The sequence below is a fragment of the Callorhinus ursinus genome, unplaced genomic scaffold (genome assembly GCF_003265705.2).
Source record: "Callorhinus ursinus isolate GAN/ISIS: 27379988/994484 unplaced genomic scaffold, GSC_fseal_2.0 scaffold2, whole genome shotgun sequence".
In the NCBI taxonomy this organism is placed as follows: Eukaryota; Metazoa; Chordata; class Mammalia; order Carnivora; family Otariidae; genus Callorhinus; species Callorhinus ursinus.
In genome coordinates this window covers 73896307-73911439 of record NW_027397064.1, presented here as the reverse complement: position 1 = coordinate 73911439, position 15133 = coordinate 73896307, and the positions used below count along the sequence as shown (strand labels likewise).

Genomic DNA, 15133 nt, shown 5'->3' with positions numbered 1-15133 from the left:
GAGACAAACCAAGAAACAGACTCTTAACTATAGAGAACACACTGATAGTTATATGTAAGTGATGCGTCACTAAATTCTACTCCTGAAGCCAATAGTACACTGTATGTTAACTAACTAGAATTTAAATAAAAACCATCAGTATGTTCTCTTTAGTTAAGAGTCTGTTTCTTGGTTTCTCTCTCTCTTTTTTTTTGCTCATTTGTTTCTTAAATTCTTGTTTCTTAAATTGGACCAACTGTTCAAGAGGGTTCCTTTTTCTCCACATCCTCACCAACACTTGTTTCTTGTGTTTTTAATTTCCACCATTCTGACAGGTGTGACGTAATAGCTCATTGTAGTTTTGATTTGCATTTCCCTGATGATTAAGTGACAATGAGCACCTTTTCATGTGTCTGTTGGCCATCTGTATATCTTCTTTGGAGAAATATCTGTTCATGTCTTCTGCCTTAATTTTTGAGTGTTGAGTTTTATAAGTTCTCTATATATTTTGGATACTAACCCTCATAGTATCTCACTTCTATGTTAGAAAATATAGCTATAGAGGGAAAAAACAATCTCACCAAAATATTAAGATAAGCCCACAGTATTTTTATGCTTTTCTAAGAGTAATTAAAATAATTATCTAGGGCTAAGACAAAACTCATGTTGTACTGGCAATGCCAAGGGGCAGCTTAGGGTGATAGTGTAAGAAGGTTTTAGCTTTTCTCAATAGTATCTGTCATTTTACACCAACCAAATCTTTGCCAAATCTGATGTGGGCAATTAATATTTTCTCTTATCTAATGTAAAATATATGCAAATGAATCTTTAAACTCCTTTCCAATCAGAAAACCGCTCATAAAAGCCTCCTCGGAAAAAATTCTGGAGCCAGGACTATTACATTTTAATGATGAAAAAGGAAAGATCCTGATATATAAATAAGCTATCTCGATTACATTTGCCCACCTCAAAAATGAAACAGTACAGTAAAACTGATTGTCAAATTAAGTCCTCTGAAGCTACAGTGCCCTTTTTTTTTCTGGGTCCAATGGAATCTCTTTATATGATTTTCAAGACTATTTATTAGATCACTGCAATTGATATAGCACTTAACACAAAGAGAAATTCTTGTAGTGATCTATTTTGTAAATGTTTTCTAGGCTCTTCTTTTGAAGGTTGCACTCCAGATTGCAAGTTCTGAATAGGATTATTTTGAAAGCAAATATTTATGTGCTTAAAAAGCCCAAAGACCTTATTGTTTTCTGTCCAAACACCAGGTAAAAAATCAATATGGTCTTTTAGAAGGAAATGGTTTGGCTGCTTAAGCATCATCAGGATGCTTTCTAACAACACTAAAGCATTTAATTTTGGAAAAACAAAAATTAAGAAGAATTTTTAAGGAATAGTGAGGAAATGGGGAAACTAACAGGTGATGAGAGCTTCAAGAGTGTTGCCACTTTTGAATACATTGACTCAAATAATGGCATTAGTTACAGACATCTGCATTGTCTAAACAATTATTCATTGTTTTATAGAATGATTGTTAGGTTTTGCTGTTTGGCTGGGATAGAATATACTAAATACTGGGCCTTTTTTTTTTTCTGTGCCCAAGTCTAGTTGCTTACTCGTCTTAAACATGTTAAACACAGACTTGTCAAAAATAATCTAAGGCAGTTTTCTCACAGTTATTTAGTCATTTCAGGCAAATCATTTTTAATATTGATAGTAGTGAGCAAATCACATCACCATGGTATTTTTATATAAAAATTAGTAGCATTGTTGTTTAATTCTCAACTAGCTAGCATCATTTTATGATCATCAATGGAAATATTCCTTTTAACTTCATATATTCTCCTATTATCTGAATTGAAATTAAGTAATTTTAATGTACACATGTTAAGTATAAGCCATTTCCTTAGTTTAGCTTACTTATTTACTATCTTGCTTATCTAAGAATTTGAGGTGGCTCACATTAACTCATAAAATAATACAAGAAAAAAATAAAGAAAAAATCAGGTTTGTGGTAAACCTAGATAGAATAAAAGTTCAAGAAGAAGAGAGAAAGTTAGAACACATAAGTGTTCATTGTGAGGATCATATTTATATAAATTTATCATGAAATCTACGATGGTGAATAAAAAACCCTAGAGAAATCTGAGGATTAGAATTTTTATTAAAGAGAAACAGCCACATTATCACACAGCTCAGTTAAGTTTTGATTCTGAGATGATAAATTAATACCCAGTTTACACTTATTTGATTAATTATTCCATCTAAGAAGTATAAGTACTTGGTGATAAATATTTGCATTTGAAAAGCCATAGCCAAAGGAAAAGCTGTTTTTTATATCTATTTCATGTACTAACTGTTGCTAGTAAGAAAATCAGTGTAGTAGCAGCTGCATATGCAATTGAATTTGATGGAATTAGAGTAGAGGGGAAGAAAACTGATAACAAAGTAAACAGAGTGAAACGTACTAAATCAAAAATAACACAAACTGATTTGTGTGTTTCTCTGAAAAATTCCAGGTGTTGTCAAAGTGGATTATGGAGATGTGTCAGTCAGAAAAACACTAAGAGAAAATCTGAAGTGTAAACCCTTTTCTTGGTACCTTGAAAACATCTATCCGGACTCCCAGATCCCAAGACGTTATTACTCACTCGGTGAGGTATGCATTATTTATTTTGGTTAAGTTATAAATATATTTTGCAAATGGAGCAATTTCTAAGGAGCTCAATATTTTTTATGTTATGAATAAAATGCTTTCAGGTTTTTAAATAGATCTATTTTAAATAACTTCTCAAGTCACTTATGGTCTCAAGGACCATAAAGGTCTTTATCATTGGGATTTGCAAAAGTAAGGGGATAGTTTAAGACTAAATAGTATTTTCTTGTTTCTTTACCAACAGTTCAGAAACTTTTTGGTCATATGGACCTTACACCCTTAAAATTTACTGTGAACCCTAAGAGCTTTGGTTTAGGTGGCTTAAAACTATTAATATTTAATGTATTGAAACTAAACCTGAGAACTGTAAAACCCATTTATTAATTCATTAAAAATAATGTTATCCATTACATGTTAATATAAGTAATGCGTTTTTAAAAATAAATATATTTTCCAAAGCAAAATCAAATAGCAAGATTAGCATCAATTATATTTTTGTAAATTGCATAACTGTCTGGCTAATAGAAGTTAACTGGAGTTTGTTTTGGTATTCAGTCTACTGTAATAGTACACACAATGTAGCCTCTGAGAGACTCCTTGTACTTCATGAGAAGTGAAAGTGAAAACTGCAAGTAATAGCTTAGTGTTATTGTTAAAATCGTGTTGACTTTGTAGGCCCATTGAAAACCATTGATCTTCTACCATTGTTTTCCAAACTACCTATTTTTAATAGGTAATAAAATTTTTTTATTTAAATTCAGTTGATTAACATAAAATGTATTACTGGTTTCAGAGGTAGAGGTCAGTGATTCATCAATCTTATTATGTAATACCCAGTGCTCATTATATCATGTGCCCTCCTTAATATGTTTTCCAAAATATCTACTATCTGTAAAAATATATAGTTGGCTTCATTATGACTATGTAAACATTTCATAATATATATTCAGTTGCTCAAAATAAGAGCCATTCCTTTATGAATTGTATGCCCCAAATTGGTAATTTCCCACTTAATAGGGATCAGTTTTGGGAATCAAAACTAATTTAATATTGGTTGTAATTAAAGCATTTTGACAGAAATGATACTATGCACTTGGAAAATAATTATTAATTAAGTTTGTCCTTAGGTTGAAACTGCAATTTTCTTAGGTCATAATAGTAGAATATCTGAAAATGTGTAGAGCACAACCTAACACTTTTTCGGTTCATTTGCCAAAAATAACAATCTGTAACTTATCCACTCTGTCACTTTAATCCATAAATATAATTTATTTATGATTAGAAAATAATTGAAGCAAAAATTACTGAGACCGAGTGGACCCCAGCAGAACTGTTTTTTAAAGGCTGTTTTTCTGTGTCCACATCCCTGCTCTAGTTGTCAAATTTCCTCTTCCTTATTAGCCATGTAATATCTCTTTATAGAATCTTTCAGTTTACATCTATTTAAACTTAATCTGAATAATGTAGTGCAAAGATTTGCGTGTAGTAACAGTGAATGTATGACTTTCTTTTTTTTTAAGATTTATTTATTTATTTTGGAGAGAAATAGCCTGGGGGGAGGGGCAGAAGGAAAGGGAGAGAGAGAGAAAGAAGCAGACTCCCCACTGAGCCCAAAGCCCAGCAGGGGGCTTGATCTCAAGACCCTGAGATCATGACCTGAGCCGAAATTGGAGTTGGCTGCTTAATTGACTAAGCCACCCAGGTGCCCCTGTACAACTTTCTAAGTTTGACTCTAGTTACTTAATAGTCCTGTGCCTCAGGGTTTTATTTTTTGTTTGTTTGTTTGCTTGCTTTTATTAAGGGGGAGGGTTATTGCCATTGTTTTCAAATAATGTAACATTTCTATTTAAGCACTAATGTTTCAGGGATTTATATTCGATACATTATATGAGCCCTTTTTAAACTAGAACACTGTTTATGTGCTAGTTATTATGATCTAGTGCTTCTGAGATCCCCAATATCTAATACTTTCATTTCTTTACTGAAAAGTGTTTGAACAATTGTGAACCTGACTTGTACCCTAAGAAGAAGGGCATGTTTCTATTCTTGTCATAGAATGTTGCTCCCGCTGCAGTCAGGGCACCCAGCTGATGAGTGAATATTGATTACTTTTTCTAAAAGGAGGTATAACCAGGGCCTATAATGAAACAGATATGAGTAAGGTGGACTTTTTAGAAATTTTCTGGGGCCTCCCAAGTGACTCCTGAGAAGAACTCTGAAACAGAACCGAGATGTTTATTTCCATGTTAAAAATCCAATTTTATGGTTTCCTGCACTACATCAAGGAAACATAATTAACTGACTTCCTGAAAAAGTAAAAATATAGTGTGGGCAAATTCCTTTGTACAACCTACTGATTTTGAATTAGCTGCCTTCTGTGATAGATCAGGTAGCCATATTTTAATGTATAGAAATAGTTTGAAAGAAAGAGACTGTACCTTTCTGGGTTTTTGAAACACATCCAAGAAGAGACAGCTTGTTAGTATTAAAAAAAATACCAGGCCTTGGAGGCAAGCAGAGGAAGGTTTAAATCCTGACCTCATAGCCTAGGACTTGAGTGGCTCTAGGTCTCCTCTCTTGTCCCTGTCGGCAGTGTGAAGATAATCATAAAGGACTATAGTGATGATTGAAGATCTAGAGCATTTAGCACAATGCCTGGCAAGAAGGAGTAGCAGCACCTGTAGAAATAGTTATAATTATTATAGCTACCATTTACTGATTTCTTATTAAGTGAAACATTATGCTAGATGCCTTATAACAATTATATTATTTAAAAATCTCAACTCCACGACTTGGGTTTTGTTATGATCCCAATTTAAAATGGAAACTGACATGTAGAAAATTTATGTGATTCACCTATGGGTCATTGAGCTCGCTGTTAAACTCAGGATTCAAATAGATGTGAGTCTGACACTAATGCTCACTTTTTCTTTAAGCCAGAAAGACAAAATAGGTTGTATTATTATAGTTTATTCAAAATGCTTTTGTCACATAAGAGGTGAAGCTGGAACCTATATGTTACATGCTAAGGATGCAAAGTCAAATAAGCGAAGCCCTTTCCTCTTAAGCCATTCTACTGAAATGGGGGCAGGAGAGATGGCAAAAAAGAAACAAAGAATTAAGATATTCAGAGAATTAGGGGCGTCTGGGTGGCTCAGTCAGTTAGGCGTCCAGCTCTTGATTTTGGCCCAGGTCACGATCTTGGGGTTGTGGGATCAAGCCCGGGTTGGGTTCCGCACTCAGCGGGGAGACTGCTCGAGATTCTCTCTCCTTCTTCCTCTACTCCTCCCCGCACCAGCCCCCGCCCCCCATGCTCTCTCTCAAATAAATAAATAAATACTAAAAAAAAAAAAGGAAATTCAGAGAAATAAAAGATGCCCTACATGAAGTATATAATCATGCTATAAACTGCTGCTTCAGAACCCCTAATTAATTAAAAAAAAAAATCTGTGAGATGTGTTAAGTTTCAAACTTCATGGGATATTATTGTGCTGTAGTTTTCCACTTTAAAACCAGCCCTAAAGAGATGCAATCCAGCATCTGTTTCCATGGAAACAGAAGGACAAGTTTACCAAGCACTACTTCCCGATTTGATTTTGCATAGTCATGTATACATAATTTAAGATGGACATTTTGATAATGAGTTTGGGATGAACTGTTAATGGACAACAGACTTTTACTTAAAGCTTTTTCTTTCTTACTGCCTGCCATTAACCATTTTTAGAAGAAAGTAAAAAGCTATCTTTCCTTATATATGAGGGTATTTTTTTTCAGATACTTAGAGCCTCAAAGTGGTATTAGGTATCCAACCTACTTATCAAGACAACAAATTATTTCTTTGTGATATGTATATTTTTCATATGTACTCATCACTTAATTTAAAATGAAATTGGTAGGATTTAACAATTTACAATTTCCTTAAGTTTCAATGTTGTTCAAAGCCTATTATTTAATATTCCAGTGTATTGGTGAATATAAATTTTTCTCTGTCAATTTCTCTTTATAACTTTCTTAGCTGTATTGGAAGATGTAAATTTGATTATAGTTTCTCATTATCCTATATCATCACCAGAACAATCATTAGGAAATTTATTGATATCAGTATCTTAATTTGTTATGTTTGAATTTTATTCAGGTAATTGAAATATTCTTTAACCAGCCCATGACTTACATGCAATTTCCAATGGGAAGTCAAAAGCTGTGCAATTGCTTTGAACTAAAACCTTTAAGTAGCTTAATGAAGCATGTGCCTTTTAGGTTCAGTGAGCATATCATAATAGAACAAGGAAGTCAAGTTCTTTGCAGCATTAAATTCTTTCTTAACTAGACCTTTAGCTGATATAGATTTAACATGTCAGGTTTTGATCTTGTAAATATAAAGGCAAATTCAAGTACGATAGGATTGAAAAATGGGATTCTAAAGTCATAATGCTTCAAATTTGGGGGCCTATGACAAGCCAGCATTTTGAGAAAAAAAAATGTATTGTGAGTTCTGTAAGGCAACAGGGAGAAGTGGATTTGTGTAACCAAGTGACTTAACTCTTGGGGCTTACAATTTACATTTGCTTACAATTTACATCTGGCTTCGAAGATGTTTAGACATTAGTCTGTGCATTTCGGATTGCCTACTCAACCTCAGAACTCCTTTTTCTTTTTGTATCCTTTAACCATAATAGCTAGTTAAGGTTCTGGTACATATTAGTACTGTATCCCATAAATGTTGTTAAAAAAGCAAATTTATGTAACTAAAAATAGGCGCTTGAAGCTGCTTGGCCGCAGGGATTAAGGGTACAATCTGTGACTGCCAAATGCAGATGCTAAAACGCTTAGAGATTTACCCTTGCTTGGTAATCAGGAGATCTATTTATAGATTCACAGTCTTCCTGACCTTTCACTAGGGTAACCAGTGAGGAAGCCTCGTTTTAGATGACTTACACTAATGGGAGCATTCTCTTTGCCCACAATTCTGTTTCACAAACTCTTTGTGACCCAGTAGCTAATTTTCAACCTAGGGCAACTGAACAGGCCTATGTACAGAAAAAAAAAAAAAAAAAAAAAAAGATGTTAATCTTCATCAGATCTTAACTTTAAAGACTGTTGGACTGTGTAGCCTACCTGTGAACAAAGTGAGGAGTTTATCACCTGAAAAAATATTTTTTACTTCACATTGCTGATAATTAGACTAGAACTAATTCTAATTTTATTACTCAGGTAGATTTTGACACAAACAATGATAACAAACTATTTGGCATTTACTGAGTTCTCCCAGTATTCTCGTTTGTTTTTGTTATCCACCAAAATAAATGAAAATGTTCAATTTTCTATGTTCTTTACTTTATGTGTGTTGGACAGGGGTTAGTATATCATGTAATCAGAATTTTTAAATCTTGTAGTCATTAATCAGAGCATTCTCGTTTTTTAATCTATCTTTCTTTTCTTTTCTTTTCTTTTCTTTTCTTTTCTTTTCTTTTCTTTTCTTTCTTTCTTTCTTTTTCTTTCTTTCTTTTTCTTTCTAGTGCCTGAGGGGGTGCTCAGAGGGAGGGAGAGAATCCTAAACAGACTCCATGCCCAGCACAGAACCCTACGCAGGGCTCAATCTCACATCCCTAGATCATAATCCGAGCAGAAATCAAGAGTCAGTTGCTTAACCAACTGAGCCACCCTGGGGCCCAAACAGGGCATTTTAAACCCAGGTCTACATAAGTAGTCAGCTTGGATTTGTTAAATATATAGATTTTGCACTCATCCTTCTGATTTATGCACAATTTGGTAAAGAGAAAATATACTTAAATGCATATTCACTAGAGCAATTATAATATGGAAACATTAACATTAAACTGGAATTCACTGCAGATGTACCTATTTTCTTCTTTTCAAGTAAAGAGAAACCAAACGAGGTTGACATATGTAAAATAGTAATGAATAACAATGTACAATTGAAGGATAAGCATGTGTTGGAGTAATTAAAGCAAAATAAAAGCTAGTTTAAGTTTAGATTATTATCTTTAGAATGGATTTTACATACTGGTTTTGAAATGCAAAGGTATGAGGGTGAGTGGGAGCATATGCCTCTTTTTTAAAATTGAGAGTTACTGTTTCTTGCTGTTACAATCCAGCAGAGGGAGCAAAAGCTAATGAACAAACTATGTAAGTGGTAAGAACTTTACCAATGATGCTGGGTAGAAACATTTAGAAAAAGGCTTGCTGATATCAAACACAAAAACACAAGTGGGAAAAATACTCTCTATTTTATGTCATTAAAAATTGTTTTCAAGCAATAAAAGATTATGTGTAAACAAAGGAATCTCAAAGCAGACAACAATTAAAGTTAAAACTATGCTGGCCCTATGCCACATATTCAAAGCTATACCATAACATAAAGAATGATTCAAAAGAATTTTCCAGATCTGAGAACTACCAGTGTGCTCTACTTATGTGGATACAGGTCATAAAATAGAATCTGTAAGGGATTTCTAATGAATTGAAGGTCATCAGTGTTTGTTTGCCTAGATTTTTCTCAGAATTAATGGCATGACCAAGTAATTGGTGTTGTCAGATAATATGGTACCAGTGGCAAGATCAGGGTCTTTCCTAAAATTCATTTTTTTTAACAAACATTCTATGACGTGCCAGGGTATTCTTGGAAAGGTTCTGATTTAAAAATCACACAAGATCATCCTAAACCAGATCAGCCTTTCCATCTCAAAAGATAAGGTGCATAGATTAAAACTTTCTGTATGCCAACATCTTATAATTTGCAATAAGAATTGCTTAATGTGGATTGTCAGTACACGTTAGTGACCATTTTTATATTTTAAAGAGAATATAGCAGATTCCCATAGTGTTGGGTTCACTGACTTGAGAACAACCTGATGTACACTAACCTGCTTTCTAAGTGTGCATGGATTTTTTTTTTTAATCTGAGTATTATAGGTCTAGTGACATAAACCTTTTTATATTGTCTCTATCCAGATGAAGTGTCTCTTTTATTTATTTATTTATTTATTTATTTATTTATTTATTTTATTTGGCTATTGATACTCCTATTCCTGATATTCTGTGTCCCATCCTATTTGTGCCTAATGTCATCCTGGCCATAGCCAGAAATTATTTACATGACCTCAGCCCAACAGTGTGGCACTTAGCATCTAGTCTTCTTGACTTGATCCCCTAGGTCTGATCCTAGCCGGCTCATGTTTCTTGTTCCATGTGTCTTCATCATTGTCTGAATGACCAATTGTAACTTTTACTCTGGTTAGCTACAACCCAGCCATTCCTTGCTCCTTCCACACCTGTTTTCTGACAAATACTGCCTGCCTATCTGGATGTCAGGATTATAATAACTTTCTTTTTTTTCTTTTTACTTTCTCAAGATGCACTTTATTTTTTTTAATTAACATATAATGTATTATTTGTTTCAGGGATACAGGTCTGTAATTCATCAGTCTTACACAATTCACAGCGCTCACCATAGTACATACCCTCCCCAATGTCCATCACCCAGCCACCCCTTCCCTCCCACCCCCCACCACTCCAGCAACCCTCAGTTTGTTTCCTGAGATTAAGAGTCTCTTATGGTTTGTCTCCCTCTCTGGTTTCGTCTTGTTTCATTTTTCCCTCCCTTCCCCTATGATCCTCTGTCTTGTTTCTCAAATTCCTCATATCAGTGAGATCATATGATACTTGCCTTTCTCTGACTGACTTATTTTGCTTAGCATAATACCCTCTAGTTCCATCTGCATCATTGTAAATGGCAAGATTTCATTTTTGATGGCTGCATAATATTCCATTGTGTATATATATATACCACATCTTCTTTATCCATTCATCTGTTGATGGACATCTTGGCTCTTTCCATAGTTTGGCTATTGTGGACATTGCTGCTAAAAACATTGGGGTGTATGTGCCCCTTCGGATCACCACATTTGTATATTTGGGGTAAATACCCAGTAGTGCAATTGCTGGATCGTAGGGTAGCTCTGTTTTCAACTTTTTGAGGAAACTCCATACTGTTTTCCAGAGTGGCTGTACCAGCTTGCATTCCCACCAAAAGTGTAGGAGGGTTCCCCTTTCTCCACAGCCTCGCCAACATCTGTCATTTCCTGACGTATTAATTTTAGCCATTCTGACTGGTATGAGGTGGTATCTCATTGAGGTTTTGATTTGGATTTCCTTGATGCCAAGCGATGTTGAGCACTTTTTCATGTGTCTGTTGGCCATTTGGATGTGTTCTTTGCAGAAATGTCTGTTCATGTCTCCTGCCCATTTCTTGATTGGATCATTTGTTCTTTGGGTGTTGAGCTTAAGAAGTTCTTTATAAATTTTGGATACTAGCCCTTTATCTGATATGTCATTTGCAAATATCTTCTCACATTCTGTCAGTTATCTTTTGGTTTTGTTGACTGTTTCCTTTGCTGTGCAAGAGCTTTTCATCTTGATGAAGTCCCAAAAGTTCATTTTTGCCCTTGCTTCCCTTGCCTTTGGTGATGTTCCTAGGAAGAAGTTGTTGTGGCTGAGGTTGAAGAGGTTGCTGCCTGTGTTCTCCTCAAGGATTTTGATGGATTCCTGTCTCACATTGAGGTCTTTAATCCATTTTGAGTATATTTTTGTGTGTTGTGTAAGGAAATGGTCCAATTTCATTCTTCTGCATGTGGCTGTCCAATTTTCCCAACACCATTTGTTGAAGAGACTTTTTTCCATTGGACATTCTTTCCTGCTTTGTCAAAGATTAGTTGACCATAGAGTTGAGGGTCCCTTTCTGGGCTATTCTGTTCCATTGATCTATGTGTCTGTTTTTGTTCCAGTACCATACTGTTTTGATGACTATGGCTTTGTAATAGAGCTTGAAGTCTGGAATTGTGATGCCACTGGCTTTGCTTTTCTTTTTCAACATTCCTCTGGCTCTCTGGGGTCTTTTCTGGTTCCATACAAATTTTAGGATTATTTGTTCCATTTCTTTGAAAAAAGTTGATGATATTTGGATAGGGATTGCATTAAATGTGTAGATTGCTCTAGGTAGCATTGACGTCTTCACAATATTTCTTCTTCCAATCCATGAGCATGGAACATTTTTCCATTTCTTTGTGTCTTCCTCAATTTCTGTCATGAGTATTTTATAGTTTTCTGAGTACAGATCTTTTGCCTCTTTGGTTAGATTTATTCCTAGGTATTCTTATGGTTTGGGGTGCAATTGTAAATGGGATCGACTCCTTAATTTCTCTTTCTTCTGTCTTGTTGTTGGATGTCCACTATCACCACGGCTGTTCAACATAGTACTAGAAGTCCTAGGCTCAGCCATCAGACAACAAAATGAAATAAAAGGCATCCAAATCGGCAAAGAAGTGAAACTCTCACTTTTTGCAGATGATATGATACTTTATGTGGAAAACCCAAAAGACTCCACCCCAAAACTGCTAGAACTCATACAGGAATTCAGTAAGGTGGCAGGATATAAAATCAATGCACAGAAATCAGTTGCATTCCTATACACCAACAAGACAGAAGAAATAACTTTCAATTCCTTATTTGGGCAAATTATTTAAATTCATTGTGTCTTAATGTTTTCATTTATGAAATGGGGGTAATAGGTTGGTTGTAAATATTAAATTACCTTTTACACATGAGTGCTTGGAACAGCACAGAGCACATACAATTATGATTGCTAATTATTATTATTGGTGGTGGTGGTAGTGGTAGTCACCCCATCTCATTCTGACAGCTGTACTAAGCCACTGACTCCTATTTGTTTTTAGTCCAGATCCCAAGTCTAGCTGATGTCACCAGATTTGACTTGAGTTTCTATTTTGTATCATCTTAGCCCCCACTATATCCTAAGGGACAGAATATTACATGTTCAGAAATTATCAAACCACTTTGTATCTTCTTAGCCCCTGCTATATCCTAAGGGACAGAATATTACATGTCCAGAAATTATCAAACCACTTTGTGGAATAGTTAGAACATATCCAAAATAGCATAAGATTCTTTTCATGAAGTCCCCCAAATCAGTCCATCTTGGAAATCCAAAAAAATAGTGGCAGCAGTGACAGGTAAAACAAAACAAAAAAAAAGCATCCAGGATAGCAAAACCAAAAATTGATAGAAAACACTGACCACACAATTAGGTGGCAGGTATTCTCACAAATTCCAAAATATGAGCTGTCAATTTCATGACCATGTGATACTCCATGGAAGGAAAGCAAAGGAAAGTGATGAGATGTCTGATGGAAATGAGACCCAGATAATACCCAAATTGCCAACAGATACTCATGAGAAATTGCTTCAGGCCAATTCGAGAATAGTAGCTGATACTGGGAGAAGGGTTTTCATACAAACCAATTTGTAAGTCAGTGAAAAGTACCCTTTCTAATGTCTGAAAGGCCTGAGCACCTTGAGTTCTATGAGTTATTTAACTCACTAGCTGAAGTTCCTTCTTAGGAGAAACTTCAAGGAGTAAAGCCCAGTTGAGGAGAGACAATAGGGACAAAGGAAATGGAAAGTGCAGATGAAAATAGGAGCGATGAACAGAACCCAGAGATCTTAAAGAATAGAAGGCAGTTTCTTTTCAACTCTTCAGAAAAGTGCAGGAACAGGAGAGCTAGACTTGTAAAGTTAGAAATGGTCTCCTGTGTAAACCTTCCCTGTCAGGGACAGCTGGAAACCTTTGCTCTTCAACTTCCCCACTGGGTACTGAAGGAATCAGCTTTACTATGAAAACCTTCTCTTTCCACCAGTATCCAGAATTTTCAGACTGATTCACAAAATAGCTAAGCCTGCAGCTAGCAAGTACTCCATCTGTTCTCTTGATACAGGAGGTTTCAACCCTGAATATACACCCAAATCATTTGCAGAGCTTTAAGCTGTCTCCTGGTCCTACTCCAGACCATTTGTATCATAATTTATGAGGGTGAGGCCAAGCAGAAGTATATTCTAAAAGCTTCCCAAGTGGGAACCACTGAAAAAGAAGTTACTTTAAAAAGGAAAAGTAATTGTAATTGTAATGTCACCATTTAACATCAAGACACTGCCTACCTCCCTCCAGAATGTTAGTTGCTAAATTTGCTGCACATTAGAATTACCTGGGGAGGGGCGCCTGGGTGGCTCAGTTGGTTAGGCATCTGCCTTCAGCTCAGGTCATGATTCCAAGGTCAAGGGATCGGGCCCCGCATCAGGCTCCCTGTTCAGTGGGGAGCCTGCTTCTCCCTCTCCCACTCCCCGTCCCCCTGCTTGTGCTCTCACTCTCTCAAAAAATTAAAATCTTAAAAAAAAAAAAAAAGAAATACCTGGGGAAGAATTTAAAACCCTGATGGCCAACTTACACCCTCTACCAACTAAATGGGAATGTGTGGACTTGGGAACCGGGCAACAGGATAAGTTTAAAGATGCCAGATGATTCCCAAAAAAGAAAAGAAAGAAATGGTCTCCTGATCAAACCCTGTCTCTTAAAAGATCAGGAGAATTGGACTCATGCAATAAGAACAGCAGCAATAGTAGAAGAGGATGGCCACAGTAAGAATAAAGAGAATAAGGAGGAGAATGATCTCTCTACAAACAATGCAAGGACACCAAAGCTTTATGCTCATAGACGGGAAAAGTGTAACCTAATATTTCAAAGCAAGCTAAAAGAAATTGTATAATGATAAAATGTAGAAAAGAACATTATAAATCAAATTTAGAAATACCTCTGAAATAAGGGCCGGAAATGCAGTGAAGATTTAGAAATTAAAGAATGAATTCATTTAGAAACAAAGGCTAAATTTGAAATATCACATGAATCAGTAATTCCAAAACCCCAATAATCCCACTTTTAATAGAAGGTGACCTATAGAGAGATAAGCAACAAGATCCAAAATAATAGGATTTCCTGGTGGGAAAAATCAAAGCAATAAAACAAAATGAACATTAATACTTATAATTTAAGAAAATGTGCCTGAAAGTAAAATTGAAATGACATATTGAAAAGGAACACTATACATCTGGAAGAGTGATCCAAAATGAACATTATTAAGACTCATTGTGGTAAATCTATTGAACTTTTAAATAAAAAAGAAAAAATCAGTTTGGCATTCAGGCAAATAGACATTTGTAAAAAAGAGTAAGGTAAAGAAAACCAGATTATCATCAGACTTTTCAAAAGCAACTATTCATGCTGGAAGTAAATAGCATAACATTTTAAAGATACTCAAGGAAATAGATTGTGAGCCAAGGACTTCAGATATGCCAAATTGATTTTCAAATATAAAGGCCACAGATATATTTATCAACATGTAAGAACTCAGAATATTGTTCCCAGTAAATGGAAACATCATTTGTACATTTGCTCAAACAAAACTTTGGAATACTTCTTGATGTCTTTTTTTTCCTCTCATAGCTCATACCCAATTCAGTTGCTAGTCTTACTTGGTTCTACCTTAAAAAATCACAAATTTGGGACATCTGGGTGGCTCAGTTGGCTGAGCGTCAAACTCTTGGTTTTGGCTCAGGACATGA

General features: G+C 35.2%; 1 protein-coding gene across 2 annotated transcripts in view; it reads left to right on the top strand.

Annotated features, from left to right (window-relative positions):
- GALNT13 (polypeptide N-acetylgalactosaminyltransferase 13) overlaps window positions 1–15133 on the top strand; it is a 566099-nt gene that overhangs the window by 496998 nt on the left and 53968 nt on the right. For both annotated transcript variants that reach the window (XM_025854761.2, XM_073884009.1), the window contains exon 10: window positions 2508–2647. In XM_025854761.2, the coding sequence (XP_025710546.1) occupies window positions 2508–2647 (140 nt within the window). The remainder of the gene's footprint in view (window positions 1–2507; window positions 2648–15133) is intronic.